Here is a 16663-nt window from a genome sequence, read left to right as displayed (position 1 = left end):
AATGAAAACAGACTAAAACACTTAAGTGGGCACACAAGATTGGTTTTCCTTTGAAGATTTTGTCTTCAGTTAAATAAAAAAAAAATATGCACACCCTTTATGAACTGAGCAACATGAACACTATTATCAAAAATTTCACGATAGATAAGTAAATTATACCGTTAACAGTAAATTAATAAATAAATCATTACCACATTTATTTCCTTTCAACATGAAGATCACGATAGACACAAGATAGTCACCATGACCATGTTGATGAACTCTTTAAAGTCATATAAAGGAACAACAAAACAATCAAAGAACCCACCAGAGCACGTGCATTGGCTTTGGCTCCCTTGTCCAGTAGGACTTTGGCCATCCGATGGTGACCACAGTGGGCTGCTACATGAAGAGGAGTTAAATGGTCCAGTGTTATATCATCAATCTCAGCATTGTACTGCAGTAGCTGCCTGACGCAGTCCATGTGATCCCCCTGAGCTGCCATGTGGATGGGGGACAGACCGTTCTGTAAGAGCGAAAGAAAGAGGCAGGAAAAGTTAGGGAAAGAGAAGAAAAGATGGAGGGTAGTTTGAGATTTCTCAATGTTGCCAAGAACAAAGCCCTGTGAATGTATAATGCTGTATATGTAGCACATAGTCATATTTTCTTTTGGGGGGAAGCAGAGTAGAGTCCTTAGAGGGGAGATAATCAACGTTTTGTGCTAAAAAACTTGAATGAACGTCTGTACATTTCTAGCAAGCTGGTTTATGTGCTGATTTTCTGATGGAATCTCATTCAGTAGTTAAGATTATTTCATAAGATTCAGATGGAGATTCACAAGTCTTAACAATAACAATAGGCCCTAATGATCACCGCTAAAAGACAGCAATGGCTCAAAGAGAACCACAGTGATTGCAGTATTTCATTACATTCATCTACCTTGGTCTTAGCCTGGATGGGAGCACCGTGTTCCAGCAGGATCTCAATAATGCGAACATGACCATTCCTGGCTGCACAGTGGAGAGGAGTCAGCTCATCCTATGAAGATACGAGGTTAAGAAAAGGAATTGGAAAGGTGTTAAACCATATAAGAAATAAGCAAATCAGCAGTAAAGAAAGACAGATTGGGGAAATAGACACTGGGAAGTTGTTAAACATGCATAAGTGACAAAATCCCGGAGCTGAACAATACACTACCTTAGTTTTGGCATCGATCTGTGCACCTCTGTCCAGCAGTAGTCTGACCATCATCACATTGCCCCTCCTGGAGGCTATATGAAGGGGCGTGATGCCATTCTAGAGAAGCAAGGGCAAGAAATAAGCCAGCTGTAATAATTAAAACCATTTGTAATCATTGCTTCGTATTGCAAGTACAATAAGACAATATCAAAATCTTCTTTTCTCAACACACAGCGTTTGAACGACATTCATGGTTCCTCTCAGACCCTGCAGCTGAGATAAACTGACCTTGGGGGTGAAGTTTACATTGGCTCCTCTGTTCAGCAGCAGCTGGGCTACGCTCATATTCTCATAGTGGGCTGCAATATGGAGAGGTGTGAAACCGGTCTACAGAGGAAGAGACGCAATGGGAAAGTGCAAGAATAAAAGTGTAAATAAGGATAATTACAATCTATTTATAGAACTATAAAAAACTATGTGCATGACACAGATTAAACGACAGCTCGGGACCTAGACTTAGAGAGATCAGTTACACAACAGTGTGTTTCAGAGCTCATGCAATGTGTGTTTTTTTTTTTTTCGTTTTCTTTTTGGCTGATTGTATTTTCATAGTACAGTAAACACCAGCGCATACAGTCGCAGTGAGCTTGAATACCTTGCTGAGAACATCAGCGTTGGGGTCGTTTTGCAGAAGAACTGCGGCGGTGCGTGTGTCATCGTTTCGTGCAGCGATGTGCAGTGCGGGGAGGCGGACCTTGCCCTTGGTGCCATAGTTGATGAGCAGTGCCACGACGTTTTCGTGGCCCTGCTGGAGGGCTACTGCCAGGGGAGTGAAGCCATCCTGAGAGAGGAGACAGCAAGTTAAGGAGAGATGGAGTGATGACAGGAGAAGTACAGGAGGTAGGGAGGTCAGGAAGAGGCAGGAGCAAAACAGGAGGAATGGGGAAGAGGGAAGGAAAAGGGGAAAGAGTGAATTGTAATATTATATATATATATATGTATAAATAATATATATATATATATATATATATTCTATGAGCATATACAATTAAAGAATGTATATTCTGTTAGTTAATTCAGTAATTATAGGTGACACAAAGGACAGCTATAGCATTTTCAAGTAATTTTACTAGTGGCCCTAAAATTCGATTTCAGGCCAAATTACTTGGTAAGAGGATTGGTCTTACAATGTAACACAGTCTGTGTCTCACAGTATATCATTCATGCAATGTGTGACAGCACACAGACACACTTGATGTTAGAGGAGGTAATTACTTATCATCAGTATTGCTGGTCCGGACAAATTCACAATCAAGCGGGCGGTTTGAAGAGACACGTACCTCGGTTGGGAGACTCTGATTGGCACCGTTCTCAAGCAGAAACTTGACCACCTCTAAGTGATTTTCCTGTGCTGCCATGTAGAGAGGGCTGAACCCTTTCTGTTAGGACACAAGAACATCATGTATAGTTACAATAATATGGGCACACTCGTCTGTACAGATACTGCATGAAGATATATGGACTCTTTTAGAACTCTTTAGCAGGCGTGTCACATAATGCAAGCACAGAAATACACAAATGTTTGCACACACACACACACACACACACACACACACACACACACACACACACACGCACACACACAGACTTCCACACTTGTCTCTTGCACACAGCTCGCAGTGACTCACATGTGACTGGGCATTTAAGTTGGCACCGTAGTTGACGAGCTCCGCCACCACTTTCTCCTGCCCTGCCAGTGCTGCAATATGGAGAGCTGTGTTCCCTTTCTGGAGGTCACACACACAAAGACACACACACACAAAACACAGAGTGAGAGAGAGAGAGAGAGAGAGAGAGAGAGAGAGAGAGAGAGAGAGAGAGAGAGAGAGAGAGAGAGAGAGAGAAATTAGAGTGAATGAGAGGAAAATGATTGCAACCTAATGGCCTAGATCTCTAAACTGAGAACTCAACACTGAAATACAGCTACTGTATTGTATTCATCCAGTATAAAAGATAAAAACTGTGGGGATAAAAGCGGCACAATGTTGTTAGTATTTACAATTTAGTTCATTTAGAGACAAAACGCCTACACTGCGAGCATTAAGACAACCATTATGATGAAAGAAGTATCTTGAATAATAAGTAAAGTACATGATTCTTTTAACAACTAATAATTCCTGTACTTTTTTCAGAAAGAATCAAACTCCCTTAACAAAACCCCAGCCTTTCCCATCCCCTATGACAACAAATACCCAAACTCAATAATGCTTACAAATACGGTTTTGGTAAAAATCCTGATCATCCAGTTTTGGTGGCGTAACATGATCTTAATTCTTGGTCTGTGCAGATGACCCTTAGTTATTTTTAGTGGTTACAGGTATGCTAGCATACCTAGCTAGCTAGCTCTGGGCTAAGTTAAAGCTAAGAAAGGTGGTGGGGCTTTATTCACTTCAGTTCAGTGTGAAATGCTACTTTACATTATTAAGCATACAAAGAGAACAAAGTACCTTGGTGGTGGCTTCCAGCTCAATGCCAGAGTGTAGTAGCTCCAGGACCATTTTAACATGACCTTCTTTAGAGGCCAGGTGTAACCCGTTGAGACCATTCTTAAGGAGAAAACAGAGAGATTTAGTTACATCAAAGTTAGAAGAAACATGTACAGATATTCTCTGGAAAAGGAGGATTATATATAGATAGGATCATCTGTATTCTTTTTCTTCAGTAATATAATATAATAATGCTGTTAATAACCAGGATTATTATAATCACAGTCCATTAACTGAAAAGTGATAGCACATCTCTCAGGGCAACTTAATGAGTTAAGTTGTGGGGGTGAGAGTTAGTGTAATAATATACACACAGAGATGTAAAGCATCCTACACTCGTAAATCAATTAATGGAATAGAAATCAGAAATCTCTTTACATCCATCCAATGCCACTTTTGGCCTTGTCCTCTCCTTGGCCTTGATCATTGTGGTCTTGACCACAACCTTTAACACAAAGTGTGCTTTTAGTGCAGTGGTCTGTCAGTGATGTGTTTGACTTCTGCTGCTGAACGTCGTCAGACACCCAAGTTCCTATTCCATCTGTTTGAAATGAAACCCCTTAACTGAGGGATATTTAGGAAGGATGAGAAAAACAAACACACTGTATCAATGTTGAGTTTAATGCCCTGGGAGGACTGTAGCATATGCCCATTTTCCCCAGCTGTGTAGAACATCACTCGTCTAGTTACTGTACCTCTAAAAATAACTAATAAATCCACAACAACAGCAGGACGGCTCAGTTCTGACTAAATGAGCAACCCGACGGAACTGATGAGTAAGGGAGAGAGCGGAGGACAATCCCAACACTGTCTGTCTGTCTGTCCGTCTAGTTGTCTGTCTCTTGGGCTGGCTACACATTGTACAAGAGAAGTCTGAGCTGCAACATGCCTGCTTTAACAAATCTAACCACCAGGAGTCTCTGTTTTCCACAATGTTCTCAGGCTTCCTATCATCCTGCGGTGTCACTCAATTCAAATGGATAACACAGTCTCTCTGTGAGCATGCGCACAGTGCTGGGAAGCAAACTGTGTGTCGTGGCAATTACACACACTGTTAAATATAGTGTGCAATGCTGTGTGCATATATATATATAACACACAGAGAGATTCAGTTTTGTTTTTTAACACAAAAATAACACCTTTAATGTCTGTTAACACCCCTTCTGCACACACCTACATTTGTGAATTATGTTCATTTATGCATTCACAGTCAGCAACAATGGATGGTAGTTAGATACCTCAAGAGTCAGAGTGAGAGAGCACCAACAGGAGCCTGCAGGGTTGTTATAGCTATAGCAAGGACAGGCTGTTGCTACAGAATCACATAAATCACATATAAAAATACCATCTCTGCCCTTGCCTCAGACCTCAGTAGAAAGCCATCAATATAATAAACAATAAACCAAAAAAAAAAAACATAAGAAAGAACAAACAAAGTGCATAAGGAAATGAAGGGAAATGATTAATATAAGAGCATCACATTATGGCCTTTAGGATAATTGATCACATGGTTATAGGTATGAAATGCAATTACTGTAGCTCATATCAAGAGTAATTATTTAGTTGATTCAAACTTAATACAAAGATGTTAACAACCCTTGATAATTGTGTGAAATGTACATTTGATTCAATTATCATCTATCTTCCTATGTCTCTCTCTCTGGTACCTGGGTAGGTGTGTGTGTGTGTGTGTGTGTGTGTGTGTGTGTGTGTGTGTGTGTGTGTGTGTGCTGCTCGCATCAACACAGATCGAGGGAGCTTGGTGTTCATTCTTAATGCCCATCTCACCGGCAGTGTTTTGTCTAAAAGCACTTGTCCGTTAATTCACCAAACATCACTCCCACTCCACAGCTGTCCTTAACATGACAACACACTGGCAAGCTAGTGTGTGTGTCCTAACCACACACATTCACATTTACACATTCACATTTATAACTTGTAACATTCAATTGCCTGAATTTGTTGTGTTATGGTCATGATGCAACAAGGTGTAAGCAAGCAGACAGTAGGGATGAAGATTGAGGGAACTATAATCTACTATGCTTAATTATTTATACGCACCACTTTACACAAAGATAGAGAATCAGGAGGTCTAGCAGTCGTACATTTTTAATTTTCTTTTTGGTCTTTTGTTTTACAACCTCTGCTGACACTGCAGAATGGCATTCTATTGAGAATATACTGACATCATGTGGTGCATTCAATCCCTCTTCAAGTTACTTTAAACAAAAACAAAATTTTGTACAGTTTGTTCTTTCTCAAAGGAATAAAATGAAGTTGTTACATCCCATTCTCCATTCAATGTTTCATAATCATGACCTCCTTACTGCAGGGAAAGCCTTTTACTTTCCCACAGTTGGCAAAGAAAGGGCTGCATACTCGGAATTTTGAAGATAGTTTGGAATGTTCTTTAATTTTTAAATTTGTCACCAACAACACTCTATCAAGCATCTTCACTAAGAATATCAGACCGTGTGCTCATCGTGGTTCGACCCACATATACAACCCAAAGCCAGCTGTGTTTCTCAGCGTATAATATTTTATGCTCAGACCAAAAGAGTGCCAGAAGGCACTGAGCAAAGGGGCCAGTGCAACCAAACAACCTCTTTGCTTTTTCCAATATGCCGCCCCAGGGCATGACAGAATCAACTAGAGGGTGGTTCCAAGAAAAATTACTTATAAAGTATAATGAATTTCTGCCCTCCTGTAGTATATAAAAAATATCATCTAGACCCGCACCTGTGGACATTTCTCCTGAGGAACATTAAGAACTCAAGCAATAAAGTTCTCTTGCCTTGGTCTGCTTCTCGTGAGTGCATGGCCTCATCATAACTCTTTCATTTCTTACTCTACAATACTAGACAAATTACTGCCTCAATGTTTAACTTGGCTAACAGTATAATGCAGTAAGAGTTAATCTACTTGTATCTAATATTATTAATGCAGAGTAATATTCCTCTGTAAATGTTTAAGATTATTGTATTTCACAGTTTTTGCTTTTTTCAGAGTGTAAATAAAACACAAATAGCAAGATCCAAATGACCAAAAAAAACACATGATTGGCATGTTTTATATTTTAAAAAGGAAGTAATTTTGGATTTAGTGTGATGCCTAGAGCAGGTACTCCTGTGTAGGCTGCTATTTTTTGTCAGGTACTGTGAATACTAAATAAATGCTGTAATTGTTTTTATTGATTCTTTATTTAATTTGCTGTTTTGTTAATTGAAATCTGTGGGTGGCATCACACACACACACACAAACAGCTTTTTGGTGACGAGTTCTTGAGAGCTGAGAGTGAAACTTACTTGATTAGCTGTGTTGATGTTGATTCCATTCTTGATGTGGTCCAGAGCCTTGTCCAGGTTCCCTGAACGAGCTGCACGCAGAAAGCTGGTGGCTGCATCGGCCTGCAATGAACAAAACGGAGGACTGTCAAAAAGGAGCGAATACAGCTCAGAATTATTCTGAGGACATCAAAACTCAACATCTAATACAGAGATACCAGCAAGAGTGACAAGCTAAAGACAACAGAACACAAACTGCACATCTACACCAACACCAACAGGTCTAAAATACACACAAATGCTGTAAATACACAAAAGCTTGGTCAACATCAACTGTTCCTCCAAGATTATCAACAAGTCCACCATATCAGGATGCAGTTGCACTAAAAGTCCCAGTCAGGTTACATATCTATATCCATTACAATAATATAACAATCGCTTTCAGGCCAGACACAAGGCTATATTCAGGAAATACGATACTACGTTCATCGGCTCTGCTGCCCTCTATAAGAGGCTAAAAATGTCAGACTCCTTACAGTTGAGCTTCTCCCACACTACGAATTTGGCAGGCGTTCATAGCCAAGCACACTCTGCCACGAGTTCCGCTGTCTGCCCGTCTGATCTCAGAGGAAAGCTCCTGTGGTTTGTGTCTCAGTGTGTGTCGGTGTTTGTACGCCCACCACTGAATCCATTCATCAGCCAATAGTGTAATACGGCTGACCTACACAATGAGATGTTTCCAATGCCCAGAGGAGAAAAATACTGCGTATTGTACGGCACTCTTGACCCTCTCTCCACCCCCTGTCAGCGGCAAAATGATGTATCTGTTCGAGCTGTTATTCCAAAGTGGTTTAATTATACTGGATGGCTGAAAGATACGCCTGTCCTTTAACAAGAGACAGGCTTTTTTTCCTTCTCTCCTCATGTCACTTATCTGTGCCGATGCATCAGGAGCCAATGTTCTGTTTGTGTGAACCATGCACTGTATTAGATTTTATCATCATATAATTGACATGAATTGATAATTTGGTCTTTGACATCATCCTCCCTATCCACTCACACTCCTCCACTCCTTTCCCTCCTCTTTTTTCTATATCAGCACCCTGTTATACTTCCGATTTATTACCATTATTTTCTCTAAACATTTGGGATGACCTCCTCAACATATGTTGTAAATATTCCATGAACGTAGTTGAAATCCAATAGTATCCTTTAATTTTGTTTTCTCTGTGCCTCTGTTTTCTTCTCTTCTCGCAGCTCACGACAAAGTGTCTGGGTAGCAATATGAGCTATGAACATGAGAGCTAGACGTTACTCAGCCTGAGAGCACTGCGAGACCGGACTTCAAACAGTCACTGACAAGAGTCTCTTCAACATAACGCCCCCAAGTTGCTGGTACTGTATGTCATATTATGCAGAGTTCCTTATATTATTTATGCATGTTATGACTTTCATTCTACAGCCTAAAGCCATTTCAAATTTTGCAGTGGACTCCTTTTTATGGTTCTCTTTTTGTGTGCTATGTTGTGTTATATGTGCTGTTATATTGATCATATTCTCCACCTGCAGCCATCCTCCTTTTCCCTCATGACTCCACCACCGCTGCTTCATGAACCAGCTGCTTCATGAACCTATTTGCATTTATCATCTGCAGTATGTGTTTGTTAATCAGTGCTGGTCATTTTGTGTGTGTGTGTGTGTGTGTGTGTGTGTGTGTGTGTGTGTGTGTGTGTGTGTGTTTTTGTATGGAGGCGACAACAGCATGAGCCATGAGCTGACCACATTTAGTAGAAAATGAAAAATGTTGCCGCAACTTCCACTCATTCTCTACCAGTTTATGTTATTGTCAGGCCTGGAATCCATTTTCCTTCTCCCTCATCTTTTTACCACACCCTCCTTTCATTCTCCTCTCTGTCCCAGAGATTAGAGCTGGTCATCTAATCCTTACAGTTCACTTCTACTTCATTTTCTAATCATGGTGCCAGTTACACCAAATAAACAGATTGCAGAAATCTCTGACTATGCATCACTCAATACTGTACTTGTAATATTTTATTATTTATTTATGGATTTGTCAGCGAGAAGCAACCTCCCCTTCATAGGCAGCATTTTTATTGGCCATGAACAAAAAATAACCAAGGTCAAATCTGCAGTTTGTGACAAAAGTCAAGCGTCATGTCAAGAACAAAACAATCTTGAAACATCTTGACACACTTGCATGAGTAAAACAGAAAAACACAACTTTAGAGTGAACACACACAGTAGCTTTTCTAGAAAATCATAAAAATGCTAATAGTCTGAATTGTAAATATACAGTAACATGTATAAACACAGCTTTATTACAGAGAACAGCACATACAACACGTCTAAACTACAAGACACAGAAGAAATAAAGTTGAGAGGAGCCACAACAGCACTGGAAAAGCACAGACGACTAGAAACTTGCCGGCAAGGCCACAACGACACAGCAGTTTCCCCGAACACAATGACCACAAGGACGTGAAAAGAAGAAACAGCAACACACAACCACCACCACAGTGCAAAAAAAGTCAACTAACAAGTTATATAATTGTGTCCTAAACTTTTAAATCTGCCAGTGGGGTCAGCTCCTTCAATTTATCCAAATTTAGCTAAACTATTCAAGAATTCTGCTGATTCACTAACGGTTAGCTAGAAATATTCATCAGTTATGTAACTTAAGGCTTAGGAAGGTCACATTGTTTGCAATGTCTTAAGAAACCCCACTGCGGCTGATGAGGACGCACAAACAAAGTGTTGAGGAAATAAGCAAAGTGTACACAAGAATGTATACAAGCATCATATTTACTCTGTTATTAAAGAGCCATATTCCTCAGGCTTCAGAGCCCACAATACTGACCTGACGGACAAGTCAGCGCTGAGTCACATGAGCCTAGAAGACAACACACACCAGCCACAACAACACCAAGACAAGACCAGACAGTTAATGGCAGAAACAGAAAAAAACATGTAAACCGGCTGAAGAGAGGAAACAGGTGTTGGGTGTCACTGATTCAGAATTTATTTAGCACCACCAAGATTTTGACTGCGCTGGTGTTACAGGTGTGTTGCTAAATTTTGAAGATTCATAAGCATGAAAACAAAGATGTCTTATAAACAAATGGTTAATGACTGATTAATGCGGAACACATTATTCATTATTTATTCAATATACACACTGCTGCTCTACTACATGTAATGAATAATGAAAATATAACCTTCCGTACATAGGGACAATATGTGTCTAATGTAGAATCACTGGCAGCATACACATGTGGACATTAAAGGTAAGAAGGTTAAAGTAGCTGATTTCAGGTTTGCTATTTAATCTGATTTATCTCACACACAAACATACGGTATGAAAGAGACCCATATGTGCACACATACAAATGCTGAAACACAAAAAATGGTCTAGTACTGTACAAGTTAAAGAAACTCAGGTTGATAGAAACCACTCTTGCAGGATGAGTAACACCTCATGGCATTAAAAAAAAACAGACGGTACTGAGTCACACTGAAAACAGGGTGATTAGATCAAAATATAAGCTGTTATATGAGTTGTTGGTATCATTTTACTTCTATGTGACTGGTTTAATGATCTGAGAAAGTGGTAAATAAACATCCGTATTAGAATATTACAGGACTGATTTTACTGTCTTCATTGCAGGATACTTGCCTTTGCCCGATACACTACTGTTCTATGATGTTTTCTATGAAAAGCACAGGGCTTTGGGAGAGGCGAATGTACAGATAATCACAAACTATCTGTCCTGGAAGCATTTTAGGGTTTTATGTTCTGTGGGTCTGCTCTGGCTGGAGCCATTGGCAGAACACTGAATATGTGTACTTATTGTAGTGACAGCTCCTGTCACTTCTGATTTTGAAACGAGTCCTTGTGTCACTTCAAGTTGAGACTTCTTCTCACAGTTCAACATGCGTCTTATCCCCTGCGCACTGTAACATGGTAGGCGCTTATAGAAACACCTACTACTACACTACATGTGCTACTACTGTTAGCGCAGACAGAGGACACGTTCCAGCCTATGTTTATTAAGCAAAACCTTAAATTATTAATTTCTTCATTGTCAAATCAGCAGAAAAGGAAGATGTACAGTAACAAGGTTTATTATATCACCAGTATTTACTGTATATTGTGTGAGAACCTCTTATGTTTCTTTATTATTGTCATTGTTTACAAAAGAGTTTTGAAGGATTTTTAAAAATGCAGCAACATTTTGACAACAGAGCATGCCTCTCACCTGCACTGATAATTATTTGTAAAATACACTTTCACAAAAAAAGGTAACTCACTACTGCTGTGCGTCTAACAAGAGACAAAGACAATGGATATCTTTACCCCATAATATTTGAGGTCTTTACTTTAGACACGGTTATAAGGTTAGGTTTATCGTTTGGCTGTTTACATTGTTAAGTGTGGATTCCAGCATTGTATGTCTGTTTTCTGTCACATTTTCTGCTTCAACACGTGTGTCATGATTTTTAGTATGTGTAGGAAACTGTTTGACATCATTAATTAGAAAGTTGTAGAAAGATGGAGAGGGGAAGGCAGAAAAGAGGAGCGAGATACAAACAGGAGGGGAGAGAAAAAAACAAAGAAATGAGCTAGCTTTCTAGAGATATACAGAAAAAAATATTTTTATCCTGACAAACATATTTCTGTCAGACACCAGTCCGTCTCTCCAGAGAGATCCAGCTAGTGGAGTAGGTAGTGGTCTGTCTCATGAAGTGAACTGACACAGCATATTTTGTATTATGATGAATACCGGTGGACAGTCACAGATTACGAGTATAGATGAAAAAATGGTGGCTATTTGTCATCGTGAGCATGAACAGAAACTCATTCACATAATGCTAAAAAACAATGCATATGAAGACAAATTGCCTACAAACACACACACGCACACCAACCGACACTAAAAATAGCTGCATAGATGCCACAGTATGTTAGTGTTGGCACCAACAGGGAGGGAGATGGATCACAGTAATGAACCCTCATGGGTTTAAACAAAGACCCACTTCTACCACAAAAGACAGATAGATTCTCGAGCGAGCTCATATACACACATGGAGTAGGGGCACACGCAGAATATAACAAAGCAGAGTCCCACGGTGGAGATTTACGCACAAAGCTACGGCACACATGATTTGCAGGCTCTGACAGCAGGAAACAAAGAAGAAGATGCTTTCAAGTCTATCTCACAGTCATGAGCACAAGTGCAAATAAAAAAAGGAAAAACAGATGTGTGCATGTGTTAATCTAGGTGTGTCACATGCACATGTAACACTGTATAAAATATCTTGCGTGCCACTGAAGGATTTTGTGCAAAGCATCTTTCAGTACCAGCAGTGCTCATGTTTTTTTTTTTTTTATCACACATTGTTCTAGTGGGACATCACTCCCAAATTCTAGTGTTAATGACGTCCTCCACCACCGGAAAGGAACCCGTAAACCTGGCTGCTGAAACCTGCACTGTGTAACACTTTAAACAAGTCACCTAATTTATCACCTCTAATATTACTGTCACCAGTTCTTCTTTCCCACTTGGTTCCACAGCCATTCTCTAATTCCCACAACTTAAGCCTCCAACTGTAAAATATTACCTTGGCAGGAAGACCCAGAGTTGATGAAAAACAACGACCAGCATAATTACAATGAAACATCTGATCCTGACCAGTAGTGACACTCTCTATAGCTATTATTCTCACACATTACACCTTCTATCCTGAGACCCTAATAAATCACCTCATTCTGACCTGCAAACTTTAGAACTTCTATCAGACCCTGATCAATGGTGTCTGAGAAATTATTCATGAACAAATAAATAATACACAACAGTTGACTTCCCTGACATACTGTAAATATTGGCATTTTTCTCAGTTTCATTTTAATTTCATAATTAGTATTTAAGATAATAAATGTGACAGGCTTATGAAGGAACGGAAGGCAGATTAAAATAGCATTTGACATCTTAATTCAGTTAATAAATGATCTTGTTTGTTGTTTATTGTTGTATCTTGTAACAATGTTGTCAATAATTAATGAATGCTTGTTGGGCTCTTTTATGTGCAAGGCAAATTTGACGTCGTCATTGCAGAAACATTTCAAGATAAGTATCTAAACCATTTGTACATAAAATACTTAACTGGGGTAAAGAAATGTAATATGCAAATGATAGTAGCATCAATTCATAAATGAGGTGTCATAATTTTACATTTCCGCCCAGGGAAGTGGAGATCATTTGAGGAGTGTGTCTATGCCTGGCAAGATGAAGTCATGGCCTTGAGCATGAAAAATCAATGGAGTTCAGGCTCTGCAAAGTGGGAGCCGATCCAACATTTATGGATGGATAGATGGATGGTAGTAGTGTATGAGAGTGAGATGGCACTCCACAAACATATACTGTAGGTATAGGGCTGTACATACTCATATAATAGACACAAAATTCAAGTGATGTATCCTAAATACAGGTAAAGGCACACATATACACCCATTAAATGTGAAAAAGACTGCATTTGATAGCTGTGACAATTTTTTCAGTAGCTATTTTTTCTTATCATCATACAAATCTAAATGTAAGGCTTGATTAAAAATAAATGGCTTGTTAAGAGATGTTGCTTTTTGAAGCTCTCCAGATTTTACAAAGAAAGACTGTGACTTAGGTGTAACAAATAGTGAGACGTCAGATGAGCTTACATCCAATCAGCTGCAGAGCTTCCTAATGAGAGACGTTCATGAAGATGTTTGATGTCATCTAATGTTGTTTACTCCAAATCCACACACTAATCCCACAAAGCAGTAAATGTACAGTATAGACTGTACAACCACTGAAAATACTCTACTACAACTAAAACTCCCACATCCAAAACAAGTGCCTGCAGTAATGCTATCAGCTCTCTTGTGGAGTTCAGTTCTAAGGTGCAGTATATAATTTTGATGATAAACCAACAAATGTTAACAGAATAGGAGTAACAGAGACCTAACTGAGTTCACCAGTCCAAAATATCTTTGTGCAACCAGCCCCCCGTCTACAAAAGGCTGCTCATCTAAAGCTGAGCTGCGCTTTATCTTAAAAATAAAAAAGCATTGACGACTGAATAAAAGATTCAATGATTTGTTGAGATGAATATATTTTGCAGCGCACCCAATTTCCTCTTTCCTCCTGAAACAATGATGAGACACATCAAAACGAGGATATTCCTGTTGTCTTCTCCATCCTGGTGCTAAAACAGAGCATCTGAAATATTTATAGCCTCTGTCAGGCCACTGCTTCTGCAACCCATTACAATCAGAGCATACTTTTTCCTTATTTTATATATATATCTTGATGTCTAGCTGCATGCACGGTGCCACACAAACATAGTGCATGCTGGTATTTGGGCAATTACTATATGATATGTTGACTTATATTCACTTGCATCCCAAACACAGGACAATACTAGCATACTGAGTACATACTGTGACACACAGGAACGCACGCAAAGAAACAGCGAGAGCGGGTGAGAATAGAAGCACTTACACAACTACTGCACACATACACACACACTTTATGCATGTGTATATAATTAATATTACATGACCCGCTTTCTGCCTTGATGATGGCATTCAGGGATAAAATGTGATACTTAATGTGTAATAATTTTTGGTGTCAATAATGATTTTAAAACTTTAAAAAACCATTTCATGCGTAAGAAAGCTTCAAAATACTGAAAGACGCGCTACAACGATGATTATATCAGAATGATGAAACTGAAGTAGGTATTGAGTGCGTGTTAGTGTGAAGCAGCCTAAAAGGAAGACTGTTATGTGCTCCTCTAAGCTACATAATTTATTATTCTTCCATTTAACTTTTCAGTCCAATGCCTAACTTCATAATTTACTCTCTCTTGAGAATAACCCCCCAAATTGCAGGACTACTGTACATACATACGCAAAGAAATTCACCTTTCTGTCTGTTTCATTTTTAACTGCCTTTCTGGGATCTGACCAGGTGACATGGGCATGGACATCTTCCCACTCTATGTTTTCTAGTTCCTTTTCTCCTTTACTACTCAGTTTGTGTTTTGAGCATTTCTGCCTACAGCACAGAAAAGAAAGGAGCCACGAGAGAGAGAGACAATAAAGAAATGTGACACAGGGTGAGGCAGTCCTGAACTCCTGAATTCACAAGCACTTCTTCATTTGCTTAGCTACACATCATACCCACGCGCTGTCATTACTCCTTCAGCCTCTAGCTTATCTCGCCGCTTTGCTCCCTCTTTCTCTCTCTCTTCCCCTCAATCTGCCTCCTCTCTCTCTTTTCATAACCTTTCAATATTTATGAGCACTGCAGAAATACTACTGGCAAAGCATGCTGGGTAGAGCTGTCCCTCAGAGTCTGTTCCTGACGTCATGGCTCTGTGCTGGCATTCTGGGCTCCCTGCCCCGTCTCTGTGTCCGAACAAAAGTCAAGTTCCCTGCCAGCACAACTGACACCGGAAAATGCATTTTAATAAAACACAGTCTGTCATTTTGAAATGTATTCATTAACTCCAGTACAAACAGGGCTTCAAGTGCACAAAATGTCTAAACTAACTATATTTGGTAGGTGAGTGTCAGGTGTTGGTTGAATCTTTTAAGCAACATGCCTTTATGGTTGGAGATAAACAACTCTATTCTTAAAATCACACCACAAAAAATGCTGCGCCATCCACAGTGGGTAACAGCACCATTTTTGTTGAAGAAGCACATTTACATAAACTACAGCAGGTAATATGGAACATTTTAGACGGGGACAATTTTTACCAGGTGCTTCTACTGTCCTCCTTATAATGTTTCTTTGGAGCAACATGCCAAGAGACTTAGTGCTGATTGGCCAGAGCAACATTAACTCTGTTCGGAGAAAAGCTCTCTGTGATTGCCCAATCAGCTTTAAGAGGTAGGTGCTATACAACAAGCACCACAGTTGATTTCAGCTGAATTTGATCACCCGGGACTCGATGTAACTGACCTTAAATGTCTGCTGGCACAAGGAAGCGATGTGCCTCTCATATGTAATAGCTTTAAAATCCTCATTTGGAACACTGGATGGTTCAGAAGGAAGGTTGCGTGAGGCTAACTGCTATGGTCTTCTGCTGATTTAGGTTTGTTGGTACAGCCGTTACACATCACCACACCTACATCTTTCATTTAAAGCAAAACTTCCATCTGGTTTCTGGAAGAGAGTTAATGCCATTTTCTGTTCATATTGACCAATACCACTCTCTGTTCATTGGGTTTGGCTTCATATTTAACAGACTGTCTGTTAAATATGAGGCTATAGCCAGTAGTGAACTAGCTGTTTCCCTCCCACTGGAAACAGTGGGAAACAGTCAGTCTGGCTCTGTTCAAAAGAACCAAAATCCACCTACCCGTACCTTTTAAGCTCGCTAAACACATTATAGTGTAAAAACTAAAATTTGCCAGTTTGCAGGGCTTCATGCGAGGCACTATTTCTAGAGACAGAGAGTTACTGGTTGAGGCCAGGATATATATTTGAGAGTGTTTCAGTCTTCGTAACATGCAATAAAACATTGTTGTTCAAATTAGATTTAGACACAATGTCAAACCAAAGATTTTGAAAAGTAACAGTATACGTTCAAATGTTTGTTTCAATGTGA

At 39.6% G+C, this 16663-nt stretch overlaps 1 protein-coding gene across 12 annotated transcripts in view; it reads right to left on the bottom strand.

Annotated features, from left to right (window-relative positions):
* Positions 1 to 16663, bottom strand: part of LOC127370656 (ankyrin-1-like) — a 71249-nt gene that overhangs the window by 32365 nt on the left and 22221 nt on the right. For 11 of the 12 annotated variants that reach the window (XM_051412894.1, XM_051412898.1, XM_051412901.1 and 8 more), the window contains exons 2-10: positions 7010 to 7111; positions 3666 to 3764; positions 2847 to 2945; positions 2499 to 2597; positions 1814 to 1999; positions 1447 to 1545; positions 1177 to 1275; positions 919 to 1017; positions 308 to 505 (exon numbers count right to left, since the gene is read on the bottom strand). In XM_051412894.1, the coding sequence (XP_051268854.1) occupies positions 308 to 505; positions 919 to 1017; positions 1177 to 1275; positions 1447 to 1545; positions 1814 to 1999; positions 2499 to 2597; positions 2847 to 2945; positions 3666 to 3764; positions 7010 to 7111 (1080 nt within the window). Of the gene's footprint in view, positions 1 to 307; positions 506 to 918; positions 1018 to 1176; positions 1276 to 1446; positions 1546 to 1813; positions 2000 to 2498; positions 2598 to 2846; positions 2946 to 3665; positions 3765 to 7009; positions 7112 to 9866; positions 9900 to 16663 lie in introns of all 12 variants that reach the window. The other variant, XM_051412902.1, reaches the window with a different exon arrangement.

Source organism: Dicentrarchus labrax, unplaced genomic scaffold (genome assembly GCF_905237075.1).
Source record: "Dicentrarchus labrax unplaced genomic scaffold, dlabrax2021, whole genome shotgun sequence".
NCBI classification, from domain to species: Eukaryota; Metazoa; Chordata; class Actinopteri; family Moronidae; genus Dicentrarchus; species Dicentrarchus labrax.
The sequence above is the reverse complement of the archived record's forward strand: the minus strand, read 5'-3'. Positions and strand labels throughout refer to the sequence as shown.